This window comes from Populus alba, chromosome 4, assembly GCF_005239225.2.
Source record: "Populus alba chromosome 4, ASM523922v2, whole genome shotgun sequence".
Lineage (NCBI taxonomy): Eukaryota > Viridiplantae > Streptophyta > Magnoliopsida > Malpighiales > Salicaceae > Populus > Populus alba.
Window position 1 is genome coordinate 14,783,663 of NC_133287.1, and position 16,899 is coordinate 14,800,561.

At 34.7% G+C, this 16,899-nt stretch overlaps 1 protein-coding gene across 1 annotated transcript; it reads right to left on the minus strand.

The window, feature by feature from the left end:
• Nucleotides 1-1,092: 1,092 nt before the first annotated feature.
• Nucleotides 1,093-3,078, minus strand: LOC118050823 (acetylajmalan esterase). Its single transcript, XM_035061303.1, has 5 exons — nt 2,799-3,078; nt 2,475-2,696; nt 2,058-2,209; nt 1,604-1,877; nt 1,093-1,316 (listed from the first exon to the last, which is right to left on the minus strand). Exons 1-5 carry the CDS (start codon nt 3,076-3,078, stop codon nt 1,093-1,095), a joined length of 1,152 nt encoding a protein of 383 aa, XP_034917194.1.
• Nucleotides 3,079-16,899: the final 13,821 nt, after the last annotated feature.

Here is a 16,899-nt window from a genome sequence, read left to right on the forward strand (position 1 = left end):
ATATGTATGGATATTTTATATTGAGTAGCTTTTATAGTGGGAAGAAGGTGCATATAAACGTTGACAGTTTTAAGCTTGTGTTATAATCTCTACATTAATTATATTATGTACTGCCCTAAATATATTAATAGAAAATATTGACTATCGTTAAGCCTCTTATATAAATAGTGAATCATTAATTTCATTTGAAGTTTTAGTTATAAACTATTAATTTCATTTTCACCTACACATGATGTCCTCGGTTGCCAATAATCATATGAAATCTTTTTTTGAAAATGTCTAAAAGCATGTAGCTAGCATAATGTCTTCATATATACCAGTGCTCATTATCTTCGATTGTACTCTATTTTGAATTATATATTATTATAATATAATTATTTGGATAGGAGGAAACAATGTCACAAGGTTGTGGTGGTTATAAGGTGATTTCAATGATGTCTTTAATGTTTATCTTATATTTTATCCTATGAGTTTTATGTATATTTATAGAAAAAGCAACCATGTAGCAATTATCAATAGAAAAATAATCATGTAACGGATTATTTGGCCAAGGAGTTCATAGACATGCTGAGTTGATTGCATAGATATAATCCTCTCAATTTGTAGTCTAATTTGCTTCATTTTTTTGCTTTTATTAAGTAATCAGGGAAGATAGTTAAGTTTGCCTGACCCTTTCTTCTTCTTTTTTTTAATGTTTTTTGATCTATTTATTGTTACTTTACTTCTTTTTTTTTATTATTAACCTGGGTGTTTGAGCTAACTTGCGTGCATTTTAACTAATTCATGAACCTTGAAAATTAATGGTTATATAAGCTTCCAGTGACCCTGAGATTTGTAGAGCTCGAACTTGATGATCTCTAAAAAGTAAACCTAAAACCTAACCAAATAAATTACACTTCTTATAGTTAAATCAGTTTTGAATAATATAAATTCTTTTATTTCATTAAAAAAACAAACAAACAAACTCGACAAAAAACAAAATACATATAAGAATCATGAAAATAAGCAAATTATATAAAAAGGAAACCAAGATACAAGAAGCAAGAACTTGTATTTCGAATCATCTTGAATAATACTTCAACTATATATATGTCAAGCATTGCATTGAAACTTGGGGAAGATGTCTTGAATGATCCAGTCGGCCAGCTGCTCATTTGCCTTCTGAGTACAATGCCCATTATCCCAGAAGACATATTCTTCAGGCTTTGGACAAACTATGGTACCATGAGCTCCACAGAGTTTATGTTTGTACAAAATAGCTTTCTTTTTATTTTCGGCATCGACATCACAACAAGCTTCTGTTAAGGATTTGAATCCTATACGTTGCAAGAAGTAATTAAACATGTCAGAACCATATCATATCCGAATAAATTAATTTGATTTGGATCCTCGTTGTAGAGTTTTTAAAATTTTGATTTTTATTGTTTAAAATTAATTTTTTTTCATGTTTTCATATCGTTTTAACATGCTAATATTAAAAATAATTTTTTAAAAATAAAAAAATATTTTAATTTATTTTCAAATAAAAAATATTTTAAACTGCAACTGCTACTGTATTTTCAAACAAATAGAATTGTGTACGAAGGGGAAAAAGCGCACTCACCAAGTGATTGAGAGTTATCCAAAATTGATTGCATTGCATTGTAAAGATCACCATATACTATTTGTACATCAGGATTTTGCTCTCTTAATTCCTTAAGGCCATCTTGAAGAAGTTCATTGTGGTAATTGCAGAAGTCATTGTTGTCTTTTACACATCCAAATCGATCATAAGTGGCAGATTTGTTAGCAGATTGCATAGTTACTGAGATTGGTCTACACCCATCTAGGGCTACTCCAAAGACGAGGACTTTTCTAGCTCCATGGTAGATGATTTTCTGTAGCCAATTAAAGCAACATAATTTATTCACCACAAAATAAGATAAAATAATTAAGAATAGAGAACTCAAAACTTTTGATTTAATTTCAATGATCACAAAAAAGCTCCTTTTTTTTTAACATATTAACTTGTTTCTGAGAAGTAATTAATTAAAACAAAAGGAAGAATATTAACGTACCTTAAGAGCTTGTTTTATAGCCTCCACAACGTCAGACACCAAGCCATTCTTCTTTACCTCTTCAATGTTATGATTTTGGCTGAATGCATAACCATAGTCATTGGTTCCGAAATTTATCATGAAAAGTGACGACCTGACTGCCTCCGTACAGTCTATCAAACGTAACAAATGTGTGAGATAACAGGAACAAGATTCAAATTTATAGACCAGATCTTACTCATACTTAGCCTAGTTAACTAGATTAATTAAATTTAATGATCGGATTAATCTAGATTTGATCAAATTAATCTCAAAACTAAATAAAAATAAAATATAACCCAGATCAAGTTTCAGATCGACAAGTTAGTTTGTTGATCGGAAGAATTGTTACAAGTTTAATAACTATAAGATGAGAGGGAAGTATATTATTGTAACCACCTTTGACATTATTACAGTATCCTTTGAAATAATCATCCAGCCATCCAAGTTGTACACTGAGAGAAGGCTTTGCCCAATCCAGGATGATATTCTTTTTTGCAAGAACTTCCTTTGACAAGGCTGTAGCGCCGCTGTACGCGAAGTTCACTCCACGACTTGCTGACAAATGTGATGCACTCAAATTCTTATAGGGAACGACCAAGGGGAGATCGGCTGATCTTGCTGCAAAATTTCGAAGCAAAACTCTCATAGCAATCCAGCCCTACTCTCAAAAGTAATCATTGCTACGTAAAACAGAGAGAAAGAAGAAGATTGTTTGCTTACCAATGTAATCAATTATTAACAGTCCATCGGAGGGTCTCCCAGTTGCTTCGTTAATGGTTTTTCCATAAGGAAACATGGCTTGCCAAATAGAAGGATTATCTATTGCTGAGTTGCCTGTATCTGAAATTGAAGTCCCAAGATTATATATTGCATCAAATCCACATTGCCTAAGTTTGGGTACTATATTGGATGCATTGCATGAATTCTGAAGAAGAATGATGTGAAGAAAAGTAGAATAGATAATAAGAAATTGAAACAAAGCCAGAAATCTGATGGCCATGGCTTCAAGGAAATTGATAGTTCTTGATATTTCTTTTTTGCTTTTTTTTTTTTCTCATCGAATGGAGGGAAATATATAATGGAGACTAGGAGGCTAGAATTAGAAATAAGAAACGACTTGAATACAGCCTAGTAGAACAAGGATAATAAAATCCAAACAGAAAATACCTAAAAAAATATAAAACACAAGCTCCACCTCAAACAAGCTCCAACCAGCATTAATCTAGCCAGCAAATTAAAACAAAAATTATTAAAAACTAAAAATCTTATCATCATTCTTTTAGGAATGAAAGTAATTTCTGTTTTTTTATCCATCAGACTATTTTAACTTTTACATCATAAGAACATGTTATTTATAGGTAGCTGACAGATTGTACATCAAAATTGTAGAACTAATAAATTAAAAACAACCAAGCTTTTGTTAACACAAATTAAGACAGGACCAAACAAATTGTTATGAGATCAACGTGTACTCTTCTAAAATCTCTAAGAGAATCTGAACGCCCAATATGTAGCAAACATCATATTCTAATCCATATTCCATTAAAATAAGGATCAATTTAATTTCTTATAATTTTTATAAACACATTATAATAAGATACACATAAACTAATTTAAAACATCCAATTTAGTATTTAGAATTACAAATTTATATATAAAACGTATCCCCGTTATTAAAAAGATAGTTATTTTATATAAACATTAGAACGGTTAGGCTTTTTACTCGATAAGATAAGAATCTCCTTATGGAGATGAACTTTTCTAGTAAAGGAATGAAAGAAATTTATTTTTTTATTTCATTAGATTATTTTATTTGTTACATCATAAGAACATGTTATTTATAAGTAGCTGACAGATTCTAGATAAATTGCAGAGGTAATAAATTATTTTTTACTAATTTGGGAAGAATGTATTTCATGTTTTGCTGTATTGAAGCGTGGGAATCAAACTAGTGTCCTATATCATAAAATTGTTGGCTGCACCAAACTAAATTTGGTTCATGTCTGTTATCTTTTACATTCTACTAATGCAATTTCCTGTATGAAATTTGAAGTTTATTTATGGCAGCAAAGATTTGAAGCAAAACAAACATGACATTTCTAACCCTAATGTTTCACTTCAAAGTATAGATTTTGAATTTGTGAAGCATTGTTGGATCATTGAATTAACAATCAAATTAATTAGTCTAGGCAAATGGATGGAGAAAAAGGAAATACCTTAAGATACTGTTTAAAAAGTTAAATAAACTATCTTATGAAGCAGAACAAAACAAAAATAAATAAATAAACCTTTAAACAAGCTAAGTTAACCAATATGAATATATTTGAGGTTAAATTAAAAGTAAAGTCCAGTTATTTTTTGGGTTAAAATTTCATTGGGATTTATTGTTCAACATAAATTCTTTAACATGAATTATTCACATGACTAAATAAATTATGAGTGAATAAGAAATTGATCTAAAAAAACTATGATTGGCTTGTTTTGGAGAAATAATAATAAAAACTTATAAGACTATCCCACATATGTAAAAAAGAAACAAGCTTTCATAGTTAAAATTGAGAGAAGTTAAAATTGACTCTAAATGACATTTAAGTTTTTAGAGAACAGAGGACCTAAATAAAATGTGTTTTGGGCCTTAAGTCATGGATTAGGGTTTAATGTAAAAAATAGATTTTTAGACTATAAAAGAATTATTTTTTGTTGCCAAATTTATTTTTTTTTGCCATTTGGTTTTGGAATTATAATTCTTTGGCAATAAATAATTATTTTTTATCTGCCTAGTGTTCTATCCAGCCAATAAAAATAAGAAACTGTTTAGTTTTTTTCAGTACCATTTTTTCATAACCTTAATAGTTTTTTCAACTTAAAAACATAAATTTTAAAGCTATAACATTCAAGTTTAATTATGACTTTATGAGAAGAGTAATCAAAACTGATAATTGAGAGAATTTATTTTGATAATTATTATAATTAATTTTCTATCATTTTTTGTTTCTAAATCATCTATAAAAAAGGGTTAAATAATAGTGTTTATGGTTTTTTTTAATAGCTATTTTTTTTATTTTACAAATTTTTATACACCATGATTTTTTAAGCTTAGCTCCTCTAGTTTACACTACGAGTTCTTCCTTGTTTTTCACATATTTTATAGCCTAGGTTCAATCATTATAGAAAAATTCTTGAGATGAATTTATTTTACTTGGTACAATTTATTTGGGAGTACACCTAAACAATATGGTATTGATGGAGTCCTATAAGGCTTACTGAAACTAGTTTTTTTTTTTTGCATTAAATGATAAGCAATAAAGCTTTATACCTGATAACAATAAAATTTAATTTCAATTTGATTGTATTTTAAAAGCTTCAACAAGCATGCATTTTACATGCTTTCAGTTCAAAGTCAATCAATCGTAAGCATGCAAAATATAAATAGGAGTACAAGAACAAACAAAGAAAGGAAAGTAACAATTGAGAAAAACTACAAAACAAAGACAAAAAAAATAACCTTTTTTTCTTAGAGTTGAATAACACAACAAAGGAGATCAACAGGTGTTCTCAAAAGAAAAATAGGAAAGGCATCAAAATATAGAACAACAAATGATGGTAAACATAATGCATATATTTAAACGAACATGTCCAAACCACAAATCTGTCACCATAACAACTCCTTTTTTGTTCTATATCAGTGATCACCATATAAAAGCAAATCAAAGAAACAGTAACTTGCAGCAAACAACAAAGCTCCTGTTAACACAAATTAAGACATGACCAAACAAATTGTTATGAGATCAATGTGGACTCTTCTAAAATCTCTATATAAGAGAATCTGAATGCCCAATATCAAAGATCATATTCTAATCTATATTCCATTAAAAAAAAGGTCACCTTAATTTCTCAGAATCTTTGTCAAACACATTATAGGTAAGATACACAGAAACCAATTTAGAACATCCAATTTAGTATTTGGGATTATGAATTTATACATAAAACGTATCCCCATTATTTTTATTTATTTTAAGATAAGGATCTCCTTACAGAAAAAGACTTTTCTTAAACTTTACACAAACTAACAATTAAAAAATACGACAACGCCTTAGTTTTTATTAGATAATCAAACAATGCATCTTACATTCGGTAGAGTCTAATATCTTCCCTTCATACAACCAGTTATCATGCATGATCTCTAAGACCAGTTACGGCTCCTAATGATCAAATATTAGGTGGCGACTCCCATTCCCTTATTCCACTAATAAGAGACAAGAAATCCTTGTCTTTCCCATTTTCCCGATTACTTTAAACCATGAAGTGGAATATCACCGTGATGCCACACACGTGTGACACTATTCAAATGGACTCATTTATCAGCGTATGATTTCTTTTTGAGGCTATAAGGTGATGCGGATCAGCCCAGAAACACCACTAAGGACCCATTACATGTTCCAAATGGACCGATGACTCGGTCTAAGACAAAGACATTGAAAGACGCATTGAATGCATTGGTTTTGAAGGTTTCCACCAAGTCAGAAGTGAAAGGTCCATTAGAGTATCAAAAGGAGATCCTGGTACATCTTATCCATGTGCAAGAGGGGTCCAATACAACCTTATTTGGGCCATGAGATGAGGACAACAAAGGAAACAAAAGAATCCTACTACAACTTGGAAATAACATGGAGGCTGCCTTTTCCTTTTGTTTCTAGGATTAAGGGGATACATGTAAGGCTATAAATAAGCCTTCAATCAATTCTGTATTATTTTAGTTCATTCTCCTCTTCTCATGGCAGAACATGGATTTAATATCAGGGGCTTTATTTTATTTTGTTAGCTACAGCCCAAGGCTTGTTTGGGCTTAATTAATACTTTGTGTTAAGCTAGGATCCAAGGCTTGTTTGGATTAAGTTATGAGCTTTTCATTTTAGGGTTTTGGGCCAGTTTTGAGTGGATCTCATATAAGTCCACATAAGGGGTCCATTAGGGTTAACTTTTCAAGAACTATTTAAACTCATGTAGGCCAAAATTTCAGAGCTTTGATGATTAATATTCTGAATTTTTCAGTTTTAACGTGTGAGAGTGATTCTTGCATTCTTCAGTTCTTGAAAGAACTGAATATGACTTCTCGAAGATTAACTGGCTTCGTGGCGTCATTCTACTCATTCCAATAGTGTTGGTGCCTTGGGGCAGGTTTCCATTGTGTCACACTCATATCAGACCTATTTCGGCTTTCCGAGATCAGATCTCAATCTTGATTGTGGGTTGCGTGACCACGTGATCACGAGGTTCGCATCAGTTGGTATCAGAGCTAGGCTCCGAAACAAGGTCATATCATTCTGTTATTTTCATTTTTTTTTCTTTAGTATTCCTTAAGTTTTTCAGTGTTTGCGTCCATCTTCTTGTTCTTCCAGTCTGCGTCATCTAAGCAAAAAAAAAAAATTATATTTCATTTGGTTACAGTCTCTAATCATATCAGTTTATTAAAAAGAAAAAAAAAAGAAAGAAATAGAGAAAAGAGTTATTAGTTGAAATTTGAAGGATCATTTAATTTTTGTCGCAGAAACACAAATCTTGGTGAACCATAAGCAAACCACCTCGGAATCAACTTAAACTTCATATTCAGTCTATTGGGGGTGGGATCGCATCATATATCAAAGTTGGGCTTATTCTGATATTATTTGCTTGAGGTTTGAATTCGAGTTTCAATTCTGCCATAGAAACACTACTCTTAGTGAACCCTAGGTAAAACACCTTGGAATCTATTGAAACTTCATATTCCGAGTACTTGGTATGCGATCGCACCACATATTAAATTTGGGATTATTTTGATATCCGTTTCTAGAATTTTTAATTGGAGGTTCAATTCTGCCGCAAACTGATCATACAAGGGGTTTGGGTACCTAGACATAAGAGAACGACCTATAAATTGATTTTTGGTGTTTTCATAGTATTCTATTACTAAATATTGAATTTGAGGTCATTTGGAGATCGTTTGGTTTGGGTTTCAATTCGGTTACGTAAAAAATTGCGTAATAGGATAGATTTACGTCAAGTTTGAGAACATGATCTATACTGTTTAAATTTATCTGAATCTTTTAATTTCTCTTATATTTGGGTTATCTAAGAGTCAAGTAATTTTTTTTTCTAATATTCTCTTTTGTTTTATTTCATGTCTTCGTTTTGTCCACAATTTGCACGAATTTGTATTGCTACTCGCAAAATCATAATCGTAGTTTCGTTTTGCTTTATTTTCAGTATATTTTTTTGATTCTTGAGTCTAAAAAATTATAATTAGAGTGCGCCGCGAAAGCTACTGACTTTGATTTGTTGATTTCAGTTCTTAAAGAACCAAAAGAAAGCAAGTTGTGAGGTAAAAGGCGTAGAGAGCTTATAGAGTGAAAAGCCTTGATTTTTGTTTTATGTGATACACGAGAGGTGTGAGGATATATTTGTGCTACTGAGCAAATTTTTCAGATTCAAAGAATGTCTGAAAACAACGAATCAGCGACACAAAACATTGACGTAGCTTTCCAATTGCGATCCATAGGCCAACAACTTAAGTTGTTGTCTAGGACGTACAAGGATCTGAAAGATGAGGTGAATTCGATAAAGCAACAGAATAGTGGGGCTGATCGCCGGGGAAATACGGTTTGTATGGCAGCACGAAATATCAGATCTGATTTTGAAGAGTTTGTTGATGAAAACGCAGATGGGGGTGAAGATGACTATGATTTTGCTTCAGCTGGCCAAGGAATCAGGTCTGGACTGAACAGGCCTAGGAGGAATGTGAATTTTCATGGCATGAGCACTTATGAAGATATGGATGGGGACTTGGACACCATTAAACTGAAAATTCCTACCTTTCAAGGTAAAAACAATCTCGAGGCTTATATGAAGTGGGAGAAAAAGGTAGATTGGATTTTTGATTGCCATAGCTATTCTGAACAGAAAAAGGTGAAATTGGTGATAATTGAGTTTACGGAGTATACGTTGATTTGGTGGGATCAGATTGTGATCAGTAGGAGGACGAATGGGGAGCGACCCGTTCAGACTTGGGGGGAGATGAAAGTCTTAATGAGGAGACGATTTGTGCCAAATCACTATTACAGAGACTTATATCTGAAGCTCCAAGGCCTGAATCAAGGTTATAAGACCGTAGATGAATATTACAAAGAGATGGAGATAGCAATGATTCGGGCTAATGTTGTTGAGGATAGAGAACCACCATGGCTAGATTTCTTAATAGGTTGAATCGGGACATTGCTAATGTGGTTGAGCTACAACACTATGTAGAGCTAGAGGACATGGTTCACATGGAGATGAAGGTGGAGAGACAACTTAGGAAGGGGCATGCTCGGCCAGTATTTAATTCGGGTTCATCATTATCTTGGAAGCTGAATCTAAAGAGAGAGGGTACTGTCCGGCCAAGATCCTTTGGTCCTTATAGATCTGAACCACCAAAGGCTAAAGTTGATGTTCCTACTGATGCCAAAGGTAAATCTAAAACTTAACCTAAACATACTCGTGATGTTAAATGTTTCAAGTGTCAGGGACATGGACATTATGCTTCAGAGTGTCCAAACAAGAGAATCATGATGATTAGAGATAATGGTGATGTGGAATCTGAAAGTGATAGTTCTAATTATGAAGGCATGCCACCATTGGAGGATAGTGATGGGGATGAGTTAGCGTTACCGGTTGAGGAGTCCTTGGTTATAAGGCGAACACTTCAGGTTCAGGTCAAGGAAGATGATACTAATGAACAAAGGGAGAACATCTTCCATACACGTTGTTATGTACAAAGCAAGGTGTGTGGTTTAATTATAGATAGTGGAAGCTGTGTTAATGTTTGTAGTGCCACCCTTGTTAGTAAACTAAATTTGTGTACTGCTAAGCATGCTAAACCATATAGATTGCAATGGCTAAATGACACTAGTAAAGTGAAAGTGATTAAACAGGTTGTGGTTCCATTTTCGATTGGGAAATATATTGATGAAGTTCTGTGCGACGTGGTACCAATGCAAGCAAGTCACATCTTGTTGGGGAGACCATAGCAATATGATAGGAAGGCAATTCATGATGAGGTTAAAAATAGGTATACCATTGTAAAAGATGGTAAAACCATCACTCTTGTACCTCTTACACCCAAACAGGTGTATGATGATCAAATAAAGCTAAAAAGTGAGCATGAGGCGATGGGGAGAGAAAATCAAGGTGAGGAACAAGGGGAGAGAAGACCATCAGATTCAGCTAGAACCCAAACCACCACAACCCATTCGGCCACCCATCCAAACACAAGCAAATATTCAGCCAACACTCCAAACAAATCAAACCATTCGACCACAACTCAAAAACACCCAAATCTGGCCGAGAGTGGAGGTAAGACAAGAGGAGTGAAGAAAGTCAGTAAGTGTGATGAGGATTGTGTGGAAAAACTAAAGAAACAACCCAATTTTTATGCTAGAGAGAGTGAGGTCAGATCTGTATTTTTCACAAATAAGCCAATGATTTTACTTGTGTACAAAGAGGCTTACTTTAATACTAATGATCTTGATCATATTGTGCCTAGTGTTACTATTTCTTTGTTGCAGGAGTTTGATGATGTACTCCCCGACGATACTCCTAGCGGATTACCACCATTGAGGGGGATAGAGCATCAGATTGATTTCGTACCCGGAGCTTCAATTCCTAACTAACTAGCTTATAGAAGCAATCCCGAGGAGATGAAGGAGCTTCAAAGGCAAGTTGATGAGCTGATGGAAAAGGGCTATATTCGTGAGAGTATGAGCCCATGTGCTGTACTCGTGCTACTTGTGCCAAAGAAGGATGGAACATGGAGGATGTGTGTTGATTGCCGAGCCATCAACAACATAACGGTAAAGTATAGACATCCCATTCCTAGGCTTGATGACATGTTAGATGAGTTACATGGATCCTGTATTTTCTCTAAAATTGACTTGAAAAGTGGGTACCATCAAATTAGGATGAAAGAAGGTGATGAGTGGAAAACAACATTTAAGACTAAGTATGGTTTGTATGAATGGTTAGTAATGCCGTTTGGACTTACAAATGCACCTAGTACGTTTATGCGTTTAATGAATCATGTGTTGCATGCATTCATAGGTAAGTTTGTGGTTGTGTATTTTGATGACATTTTGATATATAGCAAGAACTTAACTGAGCATCTTGATCATTTGCGTAATGTACTTAGTGTATTGCGTAGTGAGAAATTGTATGCTAATCTTAAAAAGTGTGCCTTTTGCATGGAGAAAATTGTGTTTCTTGGCTATGTTGTAACTGCACAAGGTATCGAGATGGATGAGGAGAAAGTTAAGGCCATCCGGGATTGGCCTACACCCAAATCGGTAAGTGAGGTAAGGAGTTTTCATGGGTTAGCTAGTTTTTACAGGCGTTTTGTGAAAGATTTCAGCACAATAGTTGCGCCCTTGAATGAAGTTGTTAAAAAGTCAGTTGGGTTTAGATGGGGGGGGGAACAAGAGTTGGCTTTTGTTTTTTTGAAAGACAAATGATGTTCTGCACCTGTTTTGGCTTTACCTGACTTTACGAAAGCATTTGAAATAGAATGTGATGCGTCTGGAATAGGAATAGGTGCTGTTTTGATGCAGGATCGGAGACCTATTGCGTATTTCAGTGAAGTTAAGTGGAGCGACCTTGAACTATCCCACTTATGACAAAGAACTCTATGCTTTGGTAAGAGCACTTGAGACATGGCAGCATTACTTGTGGCCAAAAGAGTTCGTAATCCATTCGGATCATGAGTCTTTGAAACATCTAAAAGGACAAGGTAAGTTGAATAGGAGGCATGCAAAATGGGTTGAATTCATTGAAACGTTTCCTTATGTAATCAAGTATAAGCAAGGGAAAGAGAACATCGTAGCTGATGCACTCTCGCACAGATATGTTCTTTTACACACCATGAATACTAGATTGTTAGGTTTTGAATATGTGAAGGAATTGTATGATAATGATTCTGACTTTGCTGAGATTTATAATGCATGTGGACATTCGGCTTTTGGTAAGTTTTATTTGATAGATGGTTATTTGTTCAAAGAGAATAGATTGTGTGTTCCTGCTAGTTCTTTGCGTGAATTGCTTGTTCGTGAAGCACATGGGGGTGGTTTAATGGGTCACTTTGGGGTTGCAAAAACCTTGGATGTATTGCATGAGCATTTCTACTGGCCAAAGATGAAAAGAGATGTGCAACGAATTTGTGAATAGTACATTGCTTGTAGAAAGGCAAAATCTAGAGTACAACCGCATGGACTATATACACCATTACCTGTGCCTACTGAACCTTGGGTAGATATCTCTATGGACTTTGTTTTAGGTTTACCTAGGTCAAAGAAAGGTAGAGACTCTATTTTTGTTGTGGTTGATAGGTTTTCTAAAATGGCGCATTTCATTGCATGCCATAAAACAGATGATGCATCTCATATCGCAGACTTGTTCTTTAGGGAGATTGTACGTTTGCATGGCATTCCTAAGAGTATAGTGTCAGATCGTGATGTTAAGTTCCTTAGTTACTTTTGGAAGACCTTATGGGGAAAGTTGGGAACTAAACTCTTATTTTCGACAACATGCCATCCTCAAACAGATGGAAAAACTGAGGTAGTGAATAGAACATTATCCCAACTTTTACATGTTGTAATTCAAAAGAATTTGAAAAGTTGGGAAGAATGTTTGCCTTTTGTTGAGTTTGCTTATAATAGAACTATGCATTCGACTACTACTTTTTCTCCTTTTGAAATTGTTTATGGTTTTAATCCACTAACTCCTATGGACTTAATTCCTTTATGTTTTGAAGAAAGGGTAAGTTTAGATGGTGAACAGAAGGCAAAGACGGTGAGAGAACTTAATGAGGGAGTTCGACTACAAATAGAGAAAAAGAACAGACTTTACGCTTCTAAAGCAAATAAGGGACGTAAACTGGTTGTTTTCCAACCCGGTGATTGAGTTTGGGTGCACATGCGTAAGGAACGATTTCCTACCCAAAGGAAATCAAAATTACAGCCTTGTGGTGATGGTCCATTTCAGGTTTTAGAGAGAATCAATGACAACACATACAAAATTGACCTTCCAGGTGAGTATAATGTTAGTGCTACCTTTAATGTTAGTAATCTTACGTTGTTTGACATAGATTTTGATTCAAGGTCGAATCCTTTCGAGGAGAGAGGGGATGATGCGGACCAGCCCAGAAACACCACTAAGGACCCATTACATGTTCCAAATGGACCGATGACTCGGTCCAAGACAAAGATATTGAAAGACGCATTGAATGCATTGGTTTTAAAGGTTTCCACCAAGTCAGAACTGGAAGGTCCGTTGGAGTATCAAAAGGAGATCCTAGTACATCTTATCCATGTTCAAGAGAGGTCCAATACAACCTTATTTGGACCATGAGATGAGGACAACAAAGGAAACAAAAGAATCCTACTACAACTTGGAAATAACATGGTGGCTACCTTTTCCTTTTGTTTCTAGGATTAAGGGGCTACATGTAAGGCTATAAATAAGCCTTCAATCAGTTCTGTATTATTTTAGTTCATTCTCTTCTTCTCATGGCAGAACATGGATTTAATATCAGGGGCTTTATTTTATTTTGTTAGCTACAGCCCAAGGCTTGTTTGGGCTTAATTAATACTTTGTGTTAAGCTAGGATCCAAGGCTTGTTTGGATTAAGTTATGGGCTTTTCATTTTAGGGTTTTGGGCCAGTTTTGAGTGGACCTCATATAAGTCCACATAAGGGGTCCATTAGGGTTAACTTTTCAAGAACTATTTAAACTCATGTGGGCCAAAATTTCGGAGCTTTGATGATTATTATTCTGAATTTTTCAGTTTTAACGTGTGAGAGTGATTCTTACATTCTTCAGTTCTTGAACGAACTGAATCTGACTTATCGGAGATTAACTGGCTTCGTGGCGTCATTCTACTCATTCCAATAGTTTTGGTGCCTTGGGGCAGGTTTCCATTGTGTCACACTCATATCAGACCTATTTTAGCCTATTTTGAGGCTATAAGGTCAACCCTAAACCAACTAAAGAAGGTCTTATTTTAAATTTCTCCAATTCAAATGTTAAATTGTTTTCTATGCAAAATGTTTTCATTGTATTTGGCTGAAACACAAGTTTAGTTCCCATATTGTATTGTTAACTTGTTCTTGACCATCTGTGCATTACATTATGTCATTGCTTTGGAATATGAAACTTGTAAAAAAAAAAAAAAAAAAAAACTGAAGATGTTGGTCATCTTTTGGGTTTTAAACAAAAAACAATCATAATTGTTCTCATGTACATTGGGCCTTGGAGCAAGTCTACAAGGTCTGTTGGATTTCAACCTATATAAAGAAGAAAAAAAACCCATTGAGTTGACATTTTAATTTTTTCAAAACTAATTTCTTTTTAAATAAAAAATAGATATTCAAAATAGTTTGTTGTCATACTTTAGTTTTCAAACAAAAACAATCAAATTTTTTCCCTCATATATATTGGGTCTTGAAGCAAGTTTGCAAGGTCTATTAAGTTTCAATCCATTTAAAAAAACTTATTGAGTTGACATTTCAATTTTTTCAAAACCCAATTTCTTTTTTAACAACAAAAAAATATCCAAAATGTTTTGTTATTCTTTTTTTGTGTTTGAGTGTGTGCGTGTGTGTGTATTTTACTCTAGGCTGAAATCAAGAAAAATAGAAGATGAAGATGAAAAACACAAATTTTATTCGATATGTTCAGCAAAATCAAGAAAGTAAGTAAGATGATTGTTGTCACCCATTTTTGGGCACCCCACAAAAAAAAAAAAAAAAACAATGTCGTCTCTCTCTCTCCCCGCATGCTGCTGCAAAAACCCAAAACCTCATGGCTAGAAAACAGTGCAGGCGTGCCCTGCAAAGCCGCACCCGTTGGAGACCTCACCCGGTGTCCCTTTGCTCCCCATGCGCAACAGCAGGCCGCTCCTCTTTACTCTATAAATACTGCACCCAACACCATCAGAGAGGGGGATTTTGTTTTGGAGGGAAGGGAAGGGAAGTTTGAACGAGAGAAGAGAGAACGGAGAGAAAGGAAGGAAAGAGTACCGGGGGGCTTTTTTTTTTTTTTGAATGAGAGACGAGAGAGGGAGAACACAGGGAACAAAAGAGAAAGAAGGAAAACAGAGGGGAAGAGAAGAATTATAACCTCTCTCTTTCTCTCTGTCTCCACCGTTTGAAATAATACTACCACCGCCCACCTTGCTCTTAGAACCACCGCTTGGAAGAAAAAGCAGGGAAGCAAGGTGATCGGACAAAGAGAAGAAATAACATAGAAGCAGCAGAGAAGAGGAAGGTCGACCATCATCCTAGCCATCCTTCGGTCAGCAACCGCCAATAGCACCGCCTTCAGAACCACCACAGGTCAGCCCTCTGCCCCTTATCTCGTTTTACTGTTCATCTTCTGCAGAACGTGCACGTTCTGCAAGCAAGAAAATAATTACCCGGTTACTGTGCATGTGTACAGTAACTGGCTAATTAATTAACTGGTTATTGTGCACACAGTAACCCGGTTACTGTGTGTACAGTACCAGCCTATGTTTGTTTTGGGCTAGGACCCCAGCCCAGCCCATGTGGCTGGGCTGAGTCACGCCCTGTAGAAACCGGGCCCCAATTTATTTTGGGCTGATTTTGACCCAATTTCCTTTTGGGCCGAGTCTGGCCTGTTCAAAAAATTTTCTTCAAAGAATTATTTCAAAAAAAAATATGTGATTTTCCACAAGTTTGTTGCTGCATTTTGGTCAATATCGGTTTGTATTTTTTTACTGTAAAGATACAAATCCGATATTAAAATACCAGGTTTTCGTCAAGTCATCAAAAAAATAAAAAATAAATTTTTTTTTGTTTTCATGCATACGGCCTAGTCTCTCCAATATATATATAAATATTATAACATCATATTTTCACACAACAAAGGAAATTTCAAAACAATATATGTATTAGTATGCATTTTGGCTTTAATAACCAGTTTATTCAAGCTATGAGAACTAGGCCAATATTTCAAAAATTCCAAAAACATTATTGTGTTTTCTTTTAGTATTTGGGGTTACGATCTTATACGTAAGACGTATTCCAAATATTAAATTCTTTTGTTAACGTCAGAATTACCCATTAAGATAAGGATCTCCTTACTGAGAAGGACTTTTCTTGAACCATACCAACAACTAGGAAACACGAAAAGACCTTAGATTTTATCAGACAATAAAACAATGCAGCTTACCTTAGGTAGGGTGTATTTGGGGTGCTAATACCTTCCTTTTACGCAACCAGTCCCCGTGCCCGATCTCTGAGACCAGTTAGGGTTTCTAGTGACCAAAATACTAGGTGGCAACTCCCATTCCATTTTCCACCAACAAAAGACAATATTTTCTTGTATCCCCATAGATATAGATAGATTTACATTGTAGATATAAAATGGAAAACTTATGATTTCGCCGCGACGCCGCACAAATGCGACAGAATGGCGACTCCACTGGGGACTTGTAGACTAAGCTTTGTTTTTTTGTGTGATTTCTTTGTGTGTTCGTGTGTTTATTGTTAATATGCCTTTCCTTTTATTTATCTGCGTAGTTGTTTTTATTTTACGTGCATTATCCATGCATTGTATAAAATTGTCTCATGCATCACTTGCTTTAATTTTGAGAAGCACACACCAGCTTTAAGTTAAATGGGGAATTAGCGATTTGCCCTAAGACTATCGGTCAGGGTTTAAATGCGTGAAACACCCAACTCATATCTGAGTGCCTGCTTGGTAATGGTGGGCATACGTGTCTTAATTGTTCCCTGCAACG